The sequence below is a fragment of the Rhipicephalus microplus genome, chromosome 1, assembly GCF_043290135.1.
Source record: "Rhipicephalus microplus isolate Deutch F79 chromosome 1, USDA_Rmic, whole genome shotgun sequence".
In the NCBI taxonomy this organism is placed as follows: domain Eukaryota; kingdom Metazoa; phylum Arthropoda; class Arachnida; order Ixodida; family Ixodidae; genus Rhipicephalus; species Rhipicephalus microplus.
The window spans coordinates 275,165,860-275,180,592 of NC_134700.1; the positions used below are offsets into that span (position 1 = coordinate 275,165,860).

The window sequence follows — 14,733 nt, forward strand, 5'->3', positions numbered from 1 at the left end:
TTTTTTCTTTTGCTAAGTGACAATTAGTATATCTGGGGCGCCCTGAGGGTGCCTACCTCTCCTATTCGTAATGACTCTCATGAATAACAAAGAGTACAGTTTGGATCATTTAGTGTTAGAAACACAAAGCTGTTTGTTTCCTGTTGCCGACGCAGCTACTATACAGGAAGTCTTTTTCTAGCCTTCTGACCGTCGCACATGAAGCGATAGGGAGCATCCGTTCGGACTGCGGGCCATTCATGGCTTAGTCAATAAGTGTGCTAAAAAAACAATATCGTAGTAATATTGCCTAACTTGCATAAGTGACGATTGCGCCAAAAACGACGTTTTTTTCTAAGGAAAACAGCAACTCTCAGAGTAAAGTAGCCCTATGAATCGGAATCATCGACTGCATTATTAATTCTGCCTCCCCACCTCTTTTCTTAATTAAACAAGTTCGCGGAAACTTGCGACGAGGGGGAATGTTGTACGGAAAAATATCTCAAGTGGTTCGTTTTTGTCCGAATTCAATTTCGTGCTAATGACATGCGTTTTCTCGTGCTCGTAGAAATGTGGAATATTGGGGGTGCGTAGGATTCGGGTGATGCGAAGTCGTTGATTACATCGACGAAAACCTATGGATGGTAGCTCTTCTTTTAAAACTTTCTACTCGCTTCTGGGGCCTCGGCGTCTTGTAATTAACTGCGAATGCTCTTCCATCGCATGCAAGTCGGAAGTGCGCTTTATTTTCTTTTGTTTGTTTTTTTCTGTTTTTGCTGCGGTGTGTTACTTATATGAGTGGCGTATCTTTGTTACACTTACCTTTGGTGGCTGAACGTATCTTCGCCGACGTCCTTTTGAGTTGTGCTAACCGCGTGTCCGGTTAGAACGCAGTCGCAAACAGTGTAGCTATCTGAAGAACTCGTCAAATTGGGCACTATATCAGAAAGAAAACATTACATGGTTCATGAGCTGCGAAATCCACCGTCCGACGTTAAGAGCTAATAGTTAAAAGAGATCTGTGTACCGTGTAAAACATTAGAACAGTTACGTTTGCCTGTGTGAGCGATGTCACATTCCTTGACGAAACTTCACGGGACGTCGGAGTTTTTGACCTGGAACCAACGATATACAAACATGTCTGCATGGGAGAGTCAGCTAGATGTATCTGAAACACCCGAGAAGTGCTTGGCGCCACGAAATTGCATAAGCGCTATTGGATGGAAGATTTGTGAGAATTCTCTCTGCGAGTGGAGCAGCGATGGCCGTGGGTTGAACTGGATTATTATTTCTTATTTATTTGTTTTAGAATGTATGCCTCCTAATAAGTGCCTGTTCCTGCGCCCAGTGATCGCCGTTGTCACCGCCGTCGGGGGCGTAGCTGATAGGCATGAAAAAATAAAAAAATAAAATGAGAAAAATGCTGATAATCAAAGAAGACTTGAACCCGGGTCCTCTTCGTGGCAGTCAACTGTGTTTTACTACAGAGCCGCGAAAGTGCTTGAAACCCTATACAGGTATCATGTCGGGCGAGGAACACCGTTGACCTGCGTTGGGGAGGGTGGGGTAAAGTAATAACACGGGACAAAACGTGACATTTTGACTTTGCCGCCTCATGTAGTTAATATGAAAACAACTTTTCTCTGTTTCCCTTTTCCAGCGATAAGTGCTGGTACTTGTCTACCTTTTCATGTGTGAAAGTTGATTGCTCACAGCGGTCGCGCGAACGAAAAAAAAGAAAAGAAAAAGAAACGTGGCTGAGTGTCAATGTGTTCGTGACCAGTAAAAAAGGTGTGCAATTCTGCTCGGCCAAATTTTCGGATCCGTGCATGAAGCTACTCCTGCGTCAGTACAACAACGTAAATAGTTTGTTACTTTAGACGAGATACATAACACTGAAAGTTTAGTTCGTTTTGGTGCCCGGGAACGAAGCGCAAGTTTTTTCGAATTCTGGCACGCGAGAAGAGCAAAACGTGACAAAAATGCATCCTTGCCTTAGAGTGTGTCTTATTATTGAACCGCTTACACTCATTATATATTGCATATCTTCGTTTAGGAGGGTTGGGACATACAATAGAATGTCATATAGAGCTTCTTGGGAAGAAAACGACATGAAAAAGCACTGATTGCACTACCTACAGGACATGACTCCTTTCATTCGCGCTGCATCGGTTTTTCCGTGTTCCCAAGGATGCTCTCAAGAGACGCATAAGAAGTGGCCGTATATTCAGTCAAGTAGTTCACAAAGACATCTTGGTAGTGAGTTTTGACGGCGTTTCTCCAGTACCACAAGCGAAAAAATAAAATGACGCGCTAGAAAATTTGATTCTAGCACAGTTGAAATTCATTGCTTCACAGAGCCCGGCGGACGAAGTTAAAAGCCAAGAAAGTCCTAAGCAGCTCTGTATCAAAACGGCAAAAAGAAGAATATACGTCAAAACATATCTAGCCCCCAGAAGGAAGAAACAAGAAGAGCGAAGGCAGGGAGGTTAACCAGATGAGCGCCCGGTTTGCTACCCTGCACTGGGGATAGGGGAATGAAGATTAAAAAAAGAAAGAGAAGGAGAGCACTTCACGCACAAAGGTGCACAATCTGTCAGTCACTGACGCCGGGAACTTTTGTGACCAACAGGACTTCGGCATTCCGACATGCGACAGGGAAATCTAGCCTCCAGATTTTGAATAAATCAGTGGGGGTTAAACGTTCAAGAAAAGACAACATTAACACAAAGAAAGACTGTCGGTGTTTGATTTGCAAGGAGTTTCGGAGCAACAGATCACCGCGTTCTGTCTAGGTCCAATGCGTGTAGTTTAAAGACAGGGCTTCTTAAGACTGCGTGAAAGTCTGCAGAGCGAATTCGAAGTTTTTTTTTTTTTACCCCACGCAGCGTCTCGTTTTGCCCCGCAGTTTGGGGCAAAATGAGACATCTGGAGCATTTTGTATTTTTTAAAATAATGTTTCAAACGACGTCAACATGGGAATATTTCTTAGCATATTATACCTTGTACCCAAAAGAAAGTTTCTGCATTAATGTTCAATTGTAAGCAGTGAAATATAATTAAACATTCACTATTTTGAAATCTTTGTCTCATTTTACCCCACTCTAGCGTAATATATTTGCAGAAAGGTAAACAAAATCACAGCATATCCACGGAGTGAATGATGATGAGTGGGGCGAAGCGTCCGTCAGCCTGTCCGTGCTTCCGTCCGTCCGCGCGACCATCCGTCTGTCCATCAATGCGTCCGTCCGCGCGTCCGTCCATCTCTCCGTCCGTCTCCTAGTCTGTCTGTCCGTGCGTCCGTACGTCCATCTAATGCACACACTCCAAGTATACCGTCATCTCCAACATCGCATCCTCTGTGGCACATGCACATCATCTCCGTGCTAGCTGAAGCGCCGTGCATTGCAGCTCCCATAGACGCTAGCGCCGGGATTTCTCTCTAGCGCGGTATTATTAGGAAAGTCTACAATACTCTCCGAGTAAGACAAAGCAATCGGACGGATGAGCACGAAAGAGATAAGAACTACGTGCGACTGAGTATGTGCGCAGTCAGCGGCGCGGCGATATCGCCTGTGTGCGTTTCGGTTGATAGCGTGTATAGGCCAACGTAGCGCGTACAACTCTTGCGAAGAATTATACTCCGCTCTGCCTCCTTCTTTCGCTTGCACTCGACGATCTGCACTCTATTGTTTTACGATATGGCGCGTTGCCAAAAAAAAAAAAAAAAAAAAAAAACGCTGGCTGATTCGGTATTTGCGCGCTTTTACGCATACGCGCTGTTCGCTGCAGTCACTTCGTTCCTCGAAGGATGGAAGCGCGCCTTTGATGTCGGCTGCAGCTGCAACGTGAGTTTTCCCCGATTGTTGGATGTCTATTAGGCACCTCGTGTGGCCCCCCTGTTGATCTCGAGCGAGTACTGGAATAACGCGATGGCGCAGAGTTTCGCTTAGACATCAAAGTGGACTTTCGTAGGTACGAATTTGCATAGAATGTTTTTTTTTTTTTTGGAAAAATCAACGGTTCTTGTGCCCTTATTTTTCAGCTAATGGTTCGCAGAATCTATGTGTGTTGACTTTGCCAATATAGGATTCATCGTGTTTTCGCCTGGATCAGTCAATTTGTGTATTGTACAACAGGAAAAGTGGGTGTTTATTTGTGCTTTTAATACTCATAGCTTTAATCCTCTGGTTATCTATGTATGTATGTATGTGTGTATGTATGTATGTATGTATGTATGTATGTATGTATGTATGTATGTATGTATGTATGTATGTATGTATGTATGTATGTATGTATGTATGTATGTATGTATGTATGTATGTATGTGTGTGTGTGTGTGCGTATGTATGTATGTATGTATGTATGTATGTATGTATGTATGTATGTATGTATGTATGTATGTATGTATGTATGTATGTATGTATGTATGTATGTATGTATGTATGTATGTATGTATGTATGTATAATGTATGTATGTATGTATGTATGTTCGTGTGTGCGCACGCGCGAATTCTCGCTTACGCAGGCACCACTCTACGAATCGAATCGAATACCTCACAATTCGCATCGAGAATTTACACAATCTATTTAAAACAACAGTTAGCTGCCGAGAGAATTTTTAATTGGTTACGTGAAGATCGTGTACTACTTCGCAACTACGTAATTTTATTTTTCGCTGGTCGTCTATCTGCTGCTTTCCTTTCAGTCCGTTTTTTTAGTTTTTATACTAGAAATTCACTTCGTGCAAAATGTAAGGCGGATGGACGGACGGACGGACTTTATTAGCAAATGTGTTTGGGCTCCTCGGGGTCCTGGACCACCGCGCGGCCCCATGCCACATCTGCACGACCATGCCTCTCGGGGCGATGACATGGGCAGCCCGAGTTGCAACGCCGGGTCTTTAGACGAGGGCAAGACCTCCCAGTCCCCCCAGCTCTAGATGACAGGCTCTCACCGCGGGAAGGATCAGCAGGGCAGCCGAAATATATACGGGAAAGGGTGGCGCGTTTTTCTTTCTTGTGAAACTTGCAATGTTGAAACATTCTCTCCGTTCGAACACGGTGTATACGTAAAAAAAAAAATATTAAGCGAGAATGGATAACATTGGCCCTGGCGGATTCCGTCAAAATTTATGACGTCATGGCGATATAGTGCGTGAAATGAAAGGCAGCGTCGCCAACTGCATTTTCTTGTTGTCTCTTTCTCGCTTTCCAAACATTTTCTTGCTTCAAGAGCGCTGCTTTGTGAAATTGTCATCTATACTAATATATACAGGAAAAATCGTTTTCATGCATAGTTTAGGTGGTACTGGCGATGTTTTACGGTATGCCAGCGCAATATTTTAGAAAAATCGTGGACAGACAAAGTTCAATTTATCCTCGTTGGTCTGTCAATGTTTTCTTTTATTTTTCTAAAATATTGCGCTGGTGTTCTCATGCTCTTTTCATTGTTATTTTTAAGCAATAGACGTATATTGCAGCTTTGCTTTTGCACAGTGCACAGAGCTGAGTCTAGCTTGCGCACCGCGGAGCCCCGCCACTGCGACCCGTCTACAGTTGGCCGAGTTCAAGTCGACTTTGAAAGCTGTCTGAGCAAACCAGCGGGGTTTAGACAAACTCATTCGTTTACTCTTTCGCGCCAAATTACTTCCGCAGTCGCGAACTCTCGAGCTCTCTCGCACAAGTAGGTAAACAAGCGTGTGCGGTGCCGACTGCCTCGACAAGCTGGTGCGTTCAGCGAGCGGTGCGTTGTCGTCGAGACCCTGCGGCGCGCGATGACCCGTGTCGCCATTTTAGGCCGGGTGCCGCAGCGGCGCTTCGTTTCGTTCGTGCTGTGCGCACGTATACGTATAATGTGCATGGATGCTCGCGTGTTCCGTTGCCAAGAGCAACGCCGCTTATTGCCACGCAGACCTCGCAGTCAGCCCACTGCGTGTGTGTGTGGGGGGGGGGGGGGAAGGGGGGGTATGCATTTCAAATAATCTTCCATATTTTGCTTACTTTATTCATGCGTAAACGAGAGAGCACGACGTACGTGTGTTTCCAGCTTCTCCGTATACTTACTTCACTGACAACCACTGTTCAAATGTCAGCTGCTGAAAGTGACGGCGGGGCGAACATAAATTTTTTTTCGTTTACTTCTTCTGTTGGAAACGTATTTCTTCAAACAAACCACCACCTAAGGCAGGAAGGAACCGTTACAGTCGTTTCAACCCACGTGGAGTCTTTGTGTCGTCGAATGCAGGATTGCTCGGCTGCACGCAGTCAAGCCTGTAATAGGATGTATGGATTTCGTTATCAACGCCCGCGTCTCCCAGATGGTGCTTTTGTGAGACACGCACCAGAGTGGTAATTACGGTTCGAGGACAGTCGGGACGAGAGGTGCAACACCTTTCAGAGCTTCGGCTGGAATGCCGTGTTCGACCCGCCGGAAGGCACACTGCGCAGGTTTCGAGAATGGACGGTGGCAATTTTGACGGCGTGTCGGCATTCCGTCAGCGTTTCAATAATTGCCCCTCTGGACTGTAATAATGGGTGATGTTCGTCGGATACACCTGTTGAAGCAAGTCGTGTTATTGAGGGTAATTGGTTCACGATTTCAAAAAGGCTCCTAAACTGCGCGAAAAAGACAGAGCGAGAACATGAACACATCAGCAAACACAACCGCAGTTTTGCGCTTGTGTGTGCGTATGTGTTCATGTTCTCGTCCTGTGTTTTTCGCGCAGTTTAAAAAACCCTTTTGGTGTAAGACCATTGAGTTTCTTTTGTATATTTTCAAAGAAGCGCATGTGATTAGAACTGTAGTTATCGTTCACGGAGGCACTGTTTACTTTCGTACACTATGTGACAGCATGCCTCATAGTTTGCTCGTGTATGATGACTCCCTCAGGGGCTTTCACATCGACGTGCGCGGTCAGCCTTGTTTTCAGCCATCTTCTTTTCAGATGTGAAGGAGCTCTTTGACTAGCCTGTGTAAAGCTGTCCCCCCGAGCTTCGGTACGAACGCTCCGCAACGCGCTCCCTTTGCCGCAGGTGTTGGAGCGGTGCCAAGTGGATCATGCCACAACAGCGCGTGGACGTCGCGCTCCCCTCTCAGTGCGCGCTGACGTCACTTTCCTTCTTGCCTGCCGCACGCTCGCCGCAGCGCCCCAGCTGCCGCCTCGTCCGGTCGCCCGCAACACCTGCTGCTACCGCTGCTCGCCAAATCTTCCAGCGCTCACCGCAACACCCGCATTAGCGCCGGTCAACCCGTGACGCCACCTGTGTGCAACGCTTGCTGCTTCGCATCCCATCATGCTTGCCTTTGCGAAGATGGTGTCGATTCTTTTGGGAGCGTCGTTTTCGTTTCGATGTGCGTTGCCACGTCAAACCGTGACTAGCCAATTCTATAGTTCACCGTAAGACACTCCTCTCCTGCTTTCACTCTTTCTCTCCCACCTTGTTTTCTCTTACCCGATGAAGTTTATGGAGCGGTGCTTATCAAGACGCCGCGGTACAGGGCTTGCATCTCAGAATGGTTAAAGCGCACGCAGAAGGGGGTGAAGCGATGCGGAAACGAGACACAGGACTAAAAAATAATTCGTAAATGCCTGGGATCGCTGGAGCGCGTGTTCACGAATCTTTAATCTCTGCCATGTTCCTTTGAAGTTCTGCCTTCCTTGGAAGTCACAGCGCTGTGCCTTGTTTCTTCGTTTTTTTGTGTGTGTTTCTCCAAGGTTCTCACTTTTAATTTGTTATTCATGCATTTTATATATTATTTTCCCCTTTTCTTTCTATTGACACTTCTTTTTGCATTATTCCAATATTTCCTAACCATGGCGTTGCATCAAACGTCATGCTTAATTAGCTCTGGCTTTGCTCTCTTGCCCTTACTTGTCTAGTTTTTATTTTTCCCGCTCGCTTTCTCGTTCTTTTTCTCTCTGTAATGAGAAAACGACGTGATATTCGTTCTTTGAACGGCGTAAACGTCAGCTAGTTCTGAACATTTCAGTCTGGCGCTTCTCGCCGTCTGGTGCAGATAGGGCGGCCGCTCGACGCACCGCGCTGGTGCATCCTCCGACAAGAATAGGCGCCATTAAACCCTTTCAGGGGGCTTTGACGAGGATAGCGCAACCTGCGCGTCTGAATGAGGGGCGCGTCGACGAGTGGTCTGCTCGGCACACCGCCGTGAATGCGCGCCGTAACGAGCGCACGCTGTCTCGCTCAGCTGTCGACACCACACTGACATCACTTCCGCCGATAACCTCGCACCCGCCCTGTGCGTTTCCCTCTCTCCCGCTCTCTCACCCTCAAAAAAGCAGACACTAACCGCCGTATTCATAAAGGCTCCTCGACTCGACTTTCACCCTACACACTTGACAGAGTTGAGCACTGCGCCACAGCTCGGCTAAAAAAATGCGCTACTCAAGAATCGCAGGAGATTATCGTTGATATGCAGTGACTTGTCGTGCCTATAGACGGCGCTCCCATCGGCTTTCTCTAGTGAAGGTGAAGCGTTGAGTGAAGGGACGTTCTAGAATACCGGGGTAAAGCAGATAAAAGTTAACTGCGAGTAAGGAGGCAAGCTGTCACTATAGTCCTCCTCCGGCTTATCGCGATATCAACATGAGCTTGTTGCGGCGCATTCATTAAGCTTTTTCGAACACTTTATCTGCGGCCGAGTTTCCTCGACTTACGTCTGCCAAGAATGCGGCCAGGTGGCGCACGACGTAGCCCCTCGCCCCCCCCCCCCCCCCTTGCGGGTGGCAAATCGCACTTGTGGCTTCGTTTATTGTTGTGTTTCGGTTTTGTTTCGAAAGAAAGAACGAACCCTTTTGAACTTCGTGACCTGACTTGAAATGATAAGCTGAAAATAATGTGGTGAAGAGCAACCGCTGAGCATTTGCTGATCTTTGTTTTTTGACAAAACAGCTCCAACCCACACGAACACACACGGAGCCAGAAGAACGAACATTAGACAAATCCGTGTACTACCCATCATTGCCATGCTCGCTGAAGCGCCGTGCGTTGCAGCTCCCATAGACGCTGGCGCCAGAGTTACCTCTAGTTTATAATAAGGAAACTCTAGGGCTGCGGCCTCTGCCCCTTACTTTCTCAGCAATCGTGTGATGGCGTCAGTGAACGAGATTATTCTGATGCACGATGGACGTAGGGCCCCGCGCACTTTAGTTGCTGACAGCACTAATTAACGTTTATTCTCTCTCTCTCTCTCTCTCTCTCTCTGATGCACGATGAACCAACGCGTTGTATCCTAGTCCGAACGTTCGAGCCTGCATAGTTAAGTGGCTCTGTAAGATTCTGTCGCCTCCTCCCTTAATAATTTAACCTCGTTCTCTTTTGTGTTGCCAGTCGACGTGAAAGACCTTTGACCTTCTTCAACGCATGCTTTTTTTTTCGTTTTTCTCCCCTCAACTTTTCGCTTTAATGGCACGGACCGAAATCTGAGCAAAAGCACGAGAGTGGTCACATGAGTTGGCTGGAAGCGCTGGCTTTTATGTGATTCATTTCTCGTATCTTCATCCGGTGCATTCCTGTGCGAACCTTTTTGTTTTATCTTTTCTTCTTATATACGTTTCACGATTACATGGGAAAACATAAGCAGAGATATTGGATTACCGTGTTCGGTGAAGTATTAACATACTGTATAAAAGCGCGCTTAAGGCGCCTAACTTATGAAAGGAGGTCAAGTGATCTTAAGAAAATATGTGTCGTGTTTGAGTTCAGGCTAAAGGGAAGTACGAACATTTGCAGGATAACGTACGACTCGGAATGACATATATGTCGCGCAAGTTTGTAAATTTCTTCATTTGACCGTTCTTTTTCGTTACGACACACTTACCGCTACATATCGATATGTATTATTTGTTTTCTCGCGCGCTCGTTTATGTGTTATTGCGTATTTTTTGTGGTGTCATTGTAATTGTGCCGGCGGTGTGCGTGAGGTCACAGTGCACCCTATAACCATGGTATGTCTTTTATTCCTCACGTGTAGAATATTTTGCAATATGCTGAAGATTACTTGCTTTTTTTATTCATCGATTGTTAGATGTAATATTTGGGGGCAGTAGCCCCTTTTATAACTTCCAAGGCATTGGCAGAGTGACGCGCGTAATGTGTAGTTTTGGACGCTATGGTTAGTTTACGACACTCTGCAACGCAAGATATTTTTGATTTATGGCTGGCAGAGCCACGTGATATGTTCCACAAGCCAGGTAAATGTGCATTTCGTCCTTGGCTTTAACTTTCGTTTCTTACTTTAACAAACATATACCACCATGCTTGCGTGCGTACGTGTCTGTTATGTCATTGGAAAACGTGCTGACATGCTAGCTACGAAAACCCAGCACACGTGTAAGCAGACCCGAGGTCTAGGCAGCTCAGCATCCATTGAAATTCTTCTGTGTTTTTGCATAATTGGTACCTCGAGGTAGGCGTGGTTATACCTGTCTCCGTTCGCACGATCAGAGGTGTGAGCAAGCCACCTTGCACTCGAAGGAACAAGCAAACAAAAATATGTATGGTAAGTCAAGGCTCTTCAGCCTTGACTTACTAAGGGAGGCGCAGCGCGTCGGCTGGGAGCCTCCCGCGTACAAACACCTCCCTTCACAAACGCTTCTCGACTCGACTTTCACCCTTCACTTAACAGAGTTGATCACGGCGCCACCACACGGCTGAAAATGACGCTGCGCTACTCAAGAATCGCAGCAGAATATTGCTGATATTCAGTGAGTTACCGTACCAAGAGATGGCGTTTCCATCAGCTTTCTCAAGTGAAGGTGAAGCGTTGAGTGAAGGGAGGTTCTAGAATACGGGGGTAAGTATATGTGTAGACGGCGCCTACCGCTGTTTAAAAGCGTGGAATAGTTCTGTATTACAGCAAGGGAGAGAGATGTCGGAGGGCAAAATCCTAGCCTGGCCAGGACCAGCTATAGGTGCCCACCACTTTTGCTGCGATCCTGACTTGCCCGACTTCGTGCAAATTGCGCTAATTTTTCGTAAGTAGATGACGTAAGTAGGGGGCGAAGTTCAGCGGCGCTGTCGCTTCCCACCTAAGCCTGACCTAACCTAACCAAAACACAATAGAAGTTCAAGGTGTTACGGAAAGGGGTTGGGAGGGCCGGGACACTCCTGTGCATGCGATGATCATTGGAACCCGAGCTATTCAACTTCGCTCCTTCTCTCTATTCGACGCGCCTCCCCGAGCACATTTTTCCGATCATCGGCGGTAATTTTGCGGCTCTCCGTCCCGCCGGAGCACGCCTCCAACTTCGGTGTTCGCTGCAGCAATCTGCAGCACTCGGAACCACGGGCGGTATGCGCGCGTTGCCCTTGGCAACGCAGCTCGCGGGACGCACTTTGTTTGGATTGGAGAACTAGTCTGTTCGGCCAACAAGACCTTATTCGCCACGTATACACTCGAAGTTCAGGAGTCCTTGGGGACCGAGTAAATATTTGAATTCGCTGAACGTGCGCAGATTGACGACGCCACTGCCCTTCTGCATTCGCGCGTAATATCTTGCACTCTTCACAGAACCCATCTCTCTCTTCTCTCCAATACGAAATATCTTCCCCTTAGTTTACGAAGTCGACCAATGCTCATTTAGCGGCTTTGTGCGCGCGTGAGTGACTGTGTGTGTGTGTGTGTGTGTGTGTGTGTGTGTGTGTGTGTGTGTGTGTGTGTGTGTGTGTGTGTGTGTGTGTGTGTGTGTGAGTGTGAGAGAGAGAGAGAGAGAGAGAGAGAGAGAGAGAGAGAGAGACACGATGTAAGATGCAAAGTGTTTGCATCTCACACCGTGCTGCAAGCAGTCAGAACTTGTAGACGAAATTCGCAGCGTTATAGGGGTGCACAAAATGCATTTTGGTAATACCAAGTTTTTGAAAAACGCTCTTATTAATGCTTACACACACACACACACCGAAACAGGCAGGATAGACTTACGCATCTGCACTAATGGGCGGGTCACCAATAAAACGATTTAAAAAATCTGACGGCGTGCAAAGAGGCTGTGCGGGAATAGCTCGTGCATGTGCACCGCAGACGCACATCGTAGAAAATGTCAGAAGGCGGAGGGAAAAGCGAGGCCGAGGCAGAGTTGTTATAAGGAGCTTGGTCGCTTCCTGATCGTCGATCGGTGAGATGACAGTGTTTGATGGAGGAGTTTGGCACCGCCCGTTCGACCTGCTAGCTGGCTCACATGGCATGATGCAAAGATGGCGAGACACGGATAATGGGGAAAAAAATGATTTCTCTTGGGTTCGAGCCCTCGTACGCACGCGCGCACGCGCCGCTCATAGGCGCTCGCGTTTCCCGCGTCGGAGCGTGCCGCCGGCGTGTTTTCCGCGCCGGCGGATCGGCGCCGCTATGGCATCTGTGTGACGGCAGCTCCGGTATCCGAGATCGCTGCGATTTTTTTTTCTCTCTCTCGTGTTTTCTTTTTCCTCTTCGTTACCGCATGCCGGCCGGCCCGTGGTTGGAGTAAACATGTTTTTTTTCCGCCTGGCTTTGAGGCGCTCTCTTCTCCTCGCATTGTTTCTCTCTCTCTCTGTTTCTCTTTAGGTCTCTCATACTTCGGCGCGTATTTAAATAGAGGATTCCTCACGAGCTACGGCTGCCAGTCATTGTGACCGCGCGTCTCGCGAATTGGCTTTGGCTTCGCCTGCGTGGCACGCATTTTCCCATCTGCATACCTGTTATATTTTGCTTACTTACGTTACTGCGTTACCCTCAGCGTTAGAGGGACTTCTAGCCCAGGGATACAAAAACTGGCATTCATTCAATCATTAATTAATCAATTAACCCATTTATTCATTAATTCATACCTCACATTATTGCTAATTGCTGAAACGCCCAATGTGTGAATATCTTTCATTCAAAAGTATAGTTTGACACTGTAGCTAAAAGCATTTGAGTTTCAGTAATGCGTCTATTGCTGAGGTCACAGCGGAATGGTTACTGCGAGAAAGGTATTACGCGCGCGTTCGTATGTGTTTTTGTGTGCGTGCGTGTATCCGTGTGAGAAAACTTCTTGTTTTTTTTTTAATTAGCACGTCGCCGCTTAAGTGTACCCCGCGTTTTTCGCCATGGAATGAGATTTAAACAAATAATTAGAGAGATACCGTGGACGTTGGCACGCCATTGCCGAATATGTGCGCCCAAGTAGTAGCCGAGAGCCGCTGCGAATTTCTATGGCTGAAAATGTGAGAGGGCGTTTTAAATGCGCCTGTATTATGTCCGTAGCAGCTTCTAAGTACCTCAATTTTAATGAAAAACAAATGATAATGTACGAAGACAGACTTTAGTGCGTGCTGTGTTACTTCTTTTCACATTAATGATCTATCGGCTTCATTCATATCTTATCAGCAGTAGGAACTGTATGCCAAAATCGTTTGATGTTCCGTCTTCTTAAAAGAATATATAATCACTTTTCGGTGCGCTCTTCTGAATACTGTGTCAAAAGCGTGTAAATATGTCGCAGCATTGAATAATTACTTCAGTTGGATTGTTTATGATTGGAATGATAGGTATTCGGGGCGCTAATGTTCACCCAGATCAGTCGATAAAACGTTAAGGACACTTAATCGTTATCAAAGAAAAAATGCATATCGCTAACAGTTTTTTTTTTTGTTGTTCCGCGCTTGCCACGTTTGTGTTCTGGAGCTTCCTATAGAGTCGTAATCATGATCACCATTGGTATATAAACAGAGCGAGATATCTTAATATATCAAAGGGATTGTTTACGCCTCGAAGCGGCTAAGGAGACAAAATTTGCAACTGTGGTTTAATGCGAGAGCTTCGTAGATGGAACTCTTACGGTATTCCACTGTTTCTCTAATTCTTCGCATTGGCCTGTTTCAAACAAGTCATTCGTGACTCCTCTTACCGGCGCCAGTACAAGGTTGCCGACTGGAGATCTCGTTAGTTGGCATCGCTGTCTTTCCTTCGCTCCCATCTCTCTCACTCTCTCTGTCTCGCTCTCTCTGACATCGCTGCTCGCTTCAATAGAATACGGGTTAACGAGGTTCGTCGTTAAGTATAAATGCAAGAAGAGCCGGAACGTACTGGAATAGCAAATGAAATTACTCCCTGCGCAGTGTGCAGCTTTCCTAGTGGCGAGTCGTTTGAACAGCAATCGTGTGAGATCACGGTGCAAAACGGTGAGCGTCGGCATGCGTGAAAGAAACGGCCTGCGGTGTCTTTTGTGTATGTGCTTTGGAGCTGCACTTGGATATCGGTCACTCGTTGCACTCTCATGATTTCTCAGGGGAGATGTACCGTGGCCGCTGGATTATCCATGGTGGCCGTGGATGTACACACCGCAATTCCTCGAGACGAAAGAGCAGGGATTTGATCTTGTCCTTTGCGGCGAGAGGTGAAGAGGTCTGCTGCGCTGGAAGCGGTGATGTTCTCTGGATGTTTGCGCACCGTTATTGCTCTCCGGAGAGCTCCTCGCTGCTGAAACGACATCACTTCAGCACTTCAGAGTAACCAGGAATGTGCCATTTGGCGTGCGCGCGCATGCATAGATGGATCACGATATATATATATATATATATATATATATATATATATATATATATATATATATATATATATATATTACAGCATGTATAGTTAGTTCGTTTTACCACATCTTGCTTTCGTGTGGGTTTCCGCCTATGCGCTTTCACCTGCATTATAGTCGTCTCACATGCTTTTCGGGGCCAGATCGTGCTGTAATGTCGAGAAAAGGTAGTCTAATTATAGATCAACCGA

At 46.6% G+C, this 14,733-nt stretch overlaps 1 protein-coding gene across 10 annotated transcripts in view; it reads left to right on the plus strand.

The window, feature by feature from the left end:
• Positions 1-14,733, plus strand: part of LOC119188214 (5'-AMP-activated protein kinase subunit gamma-1-like) — a 383,279-nt gene that overhangs the window by 124,973 nt on the left and 243,573 nt on the right. For 5 of the 10 annotated variants that reach the window (XM_075895067.1, XM_075895083.1, XM_075895068.1 and 2 more), the window contains exon 1: positions 3,666-3,827. The exons of the other annotated variants lie outside the window; for them this stretch is intronic. In XM_075895067.1, coding sequence (XP_075751182.1) covers positions 3,681-3,827 — 147 coding nt within the window. In that variant the 5' untranslated portion in view covers positions 3,666-3,680. Of the gene's footprint in view, positions 1-3,665; positions 3,828-14,733 lie in introns of those variants that run through there. 10 annotated transcript variants of the gene reach the window in all.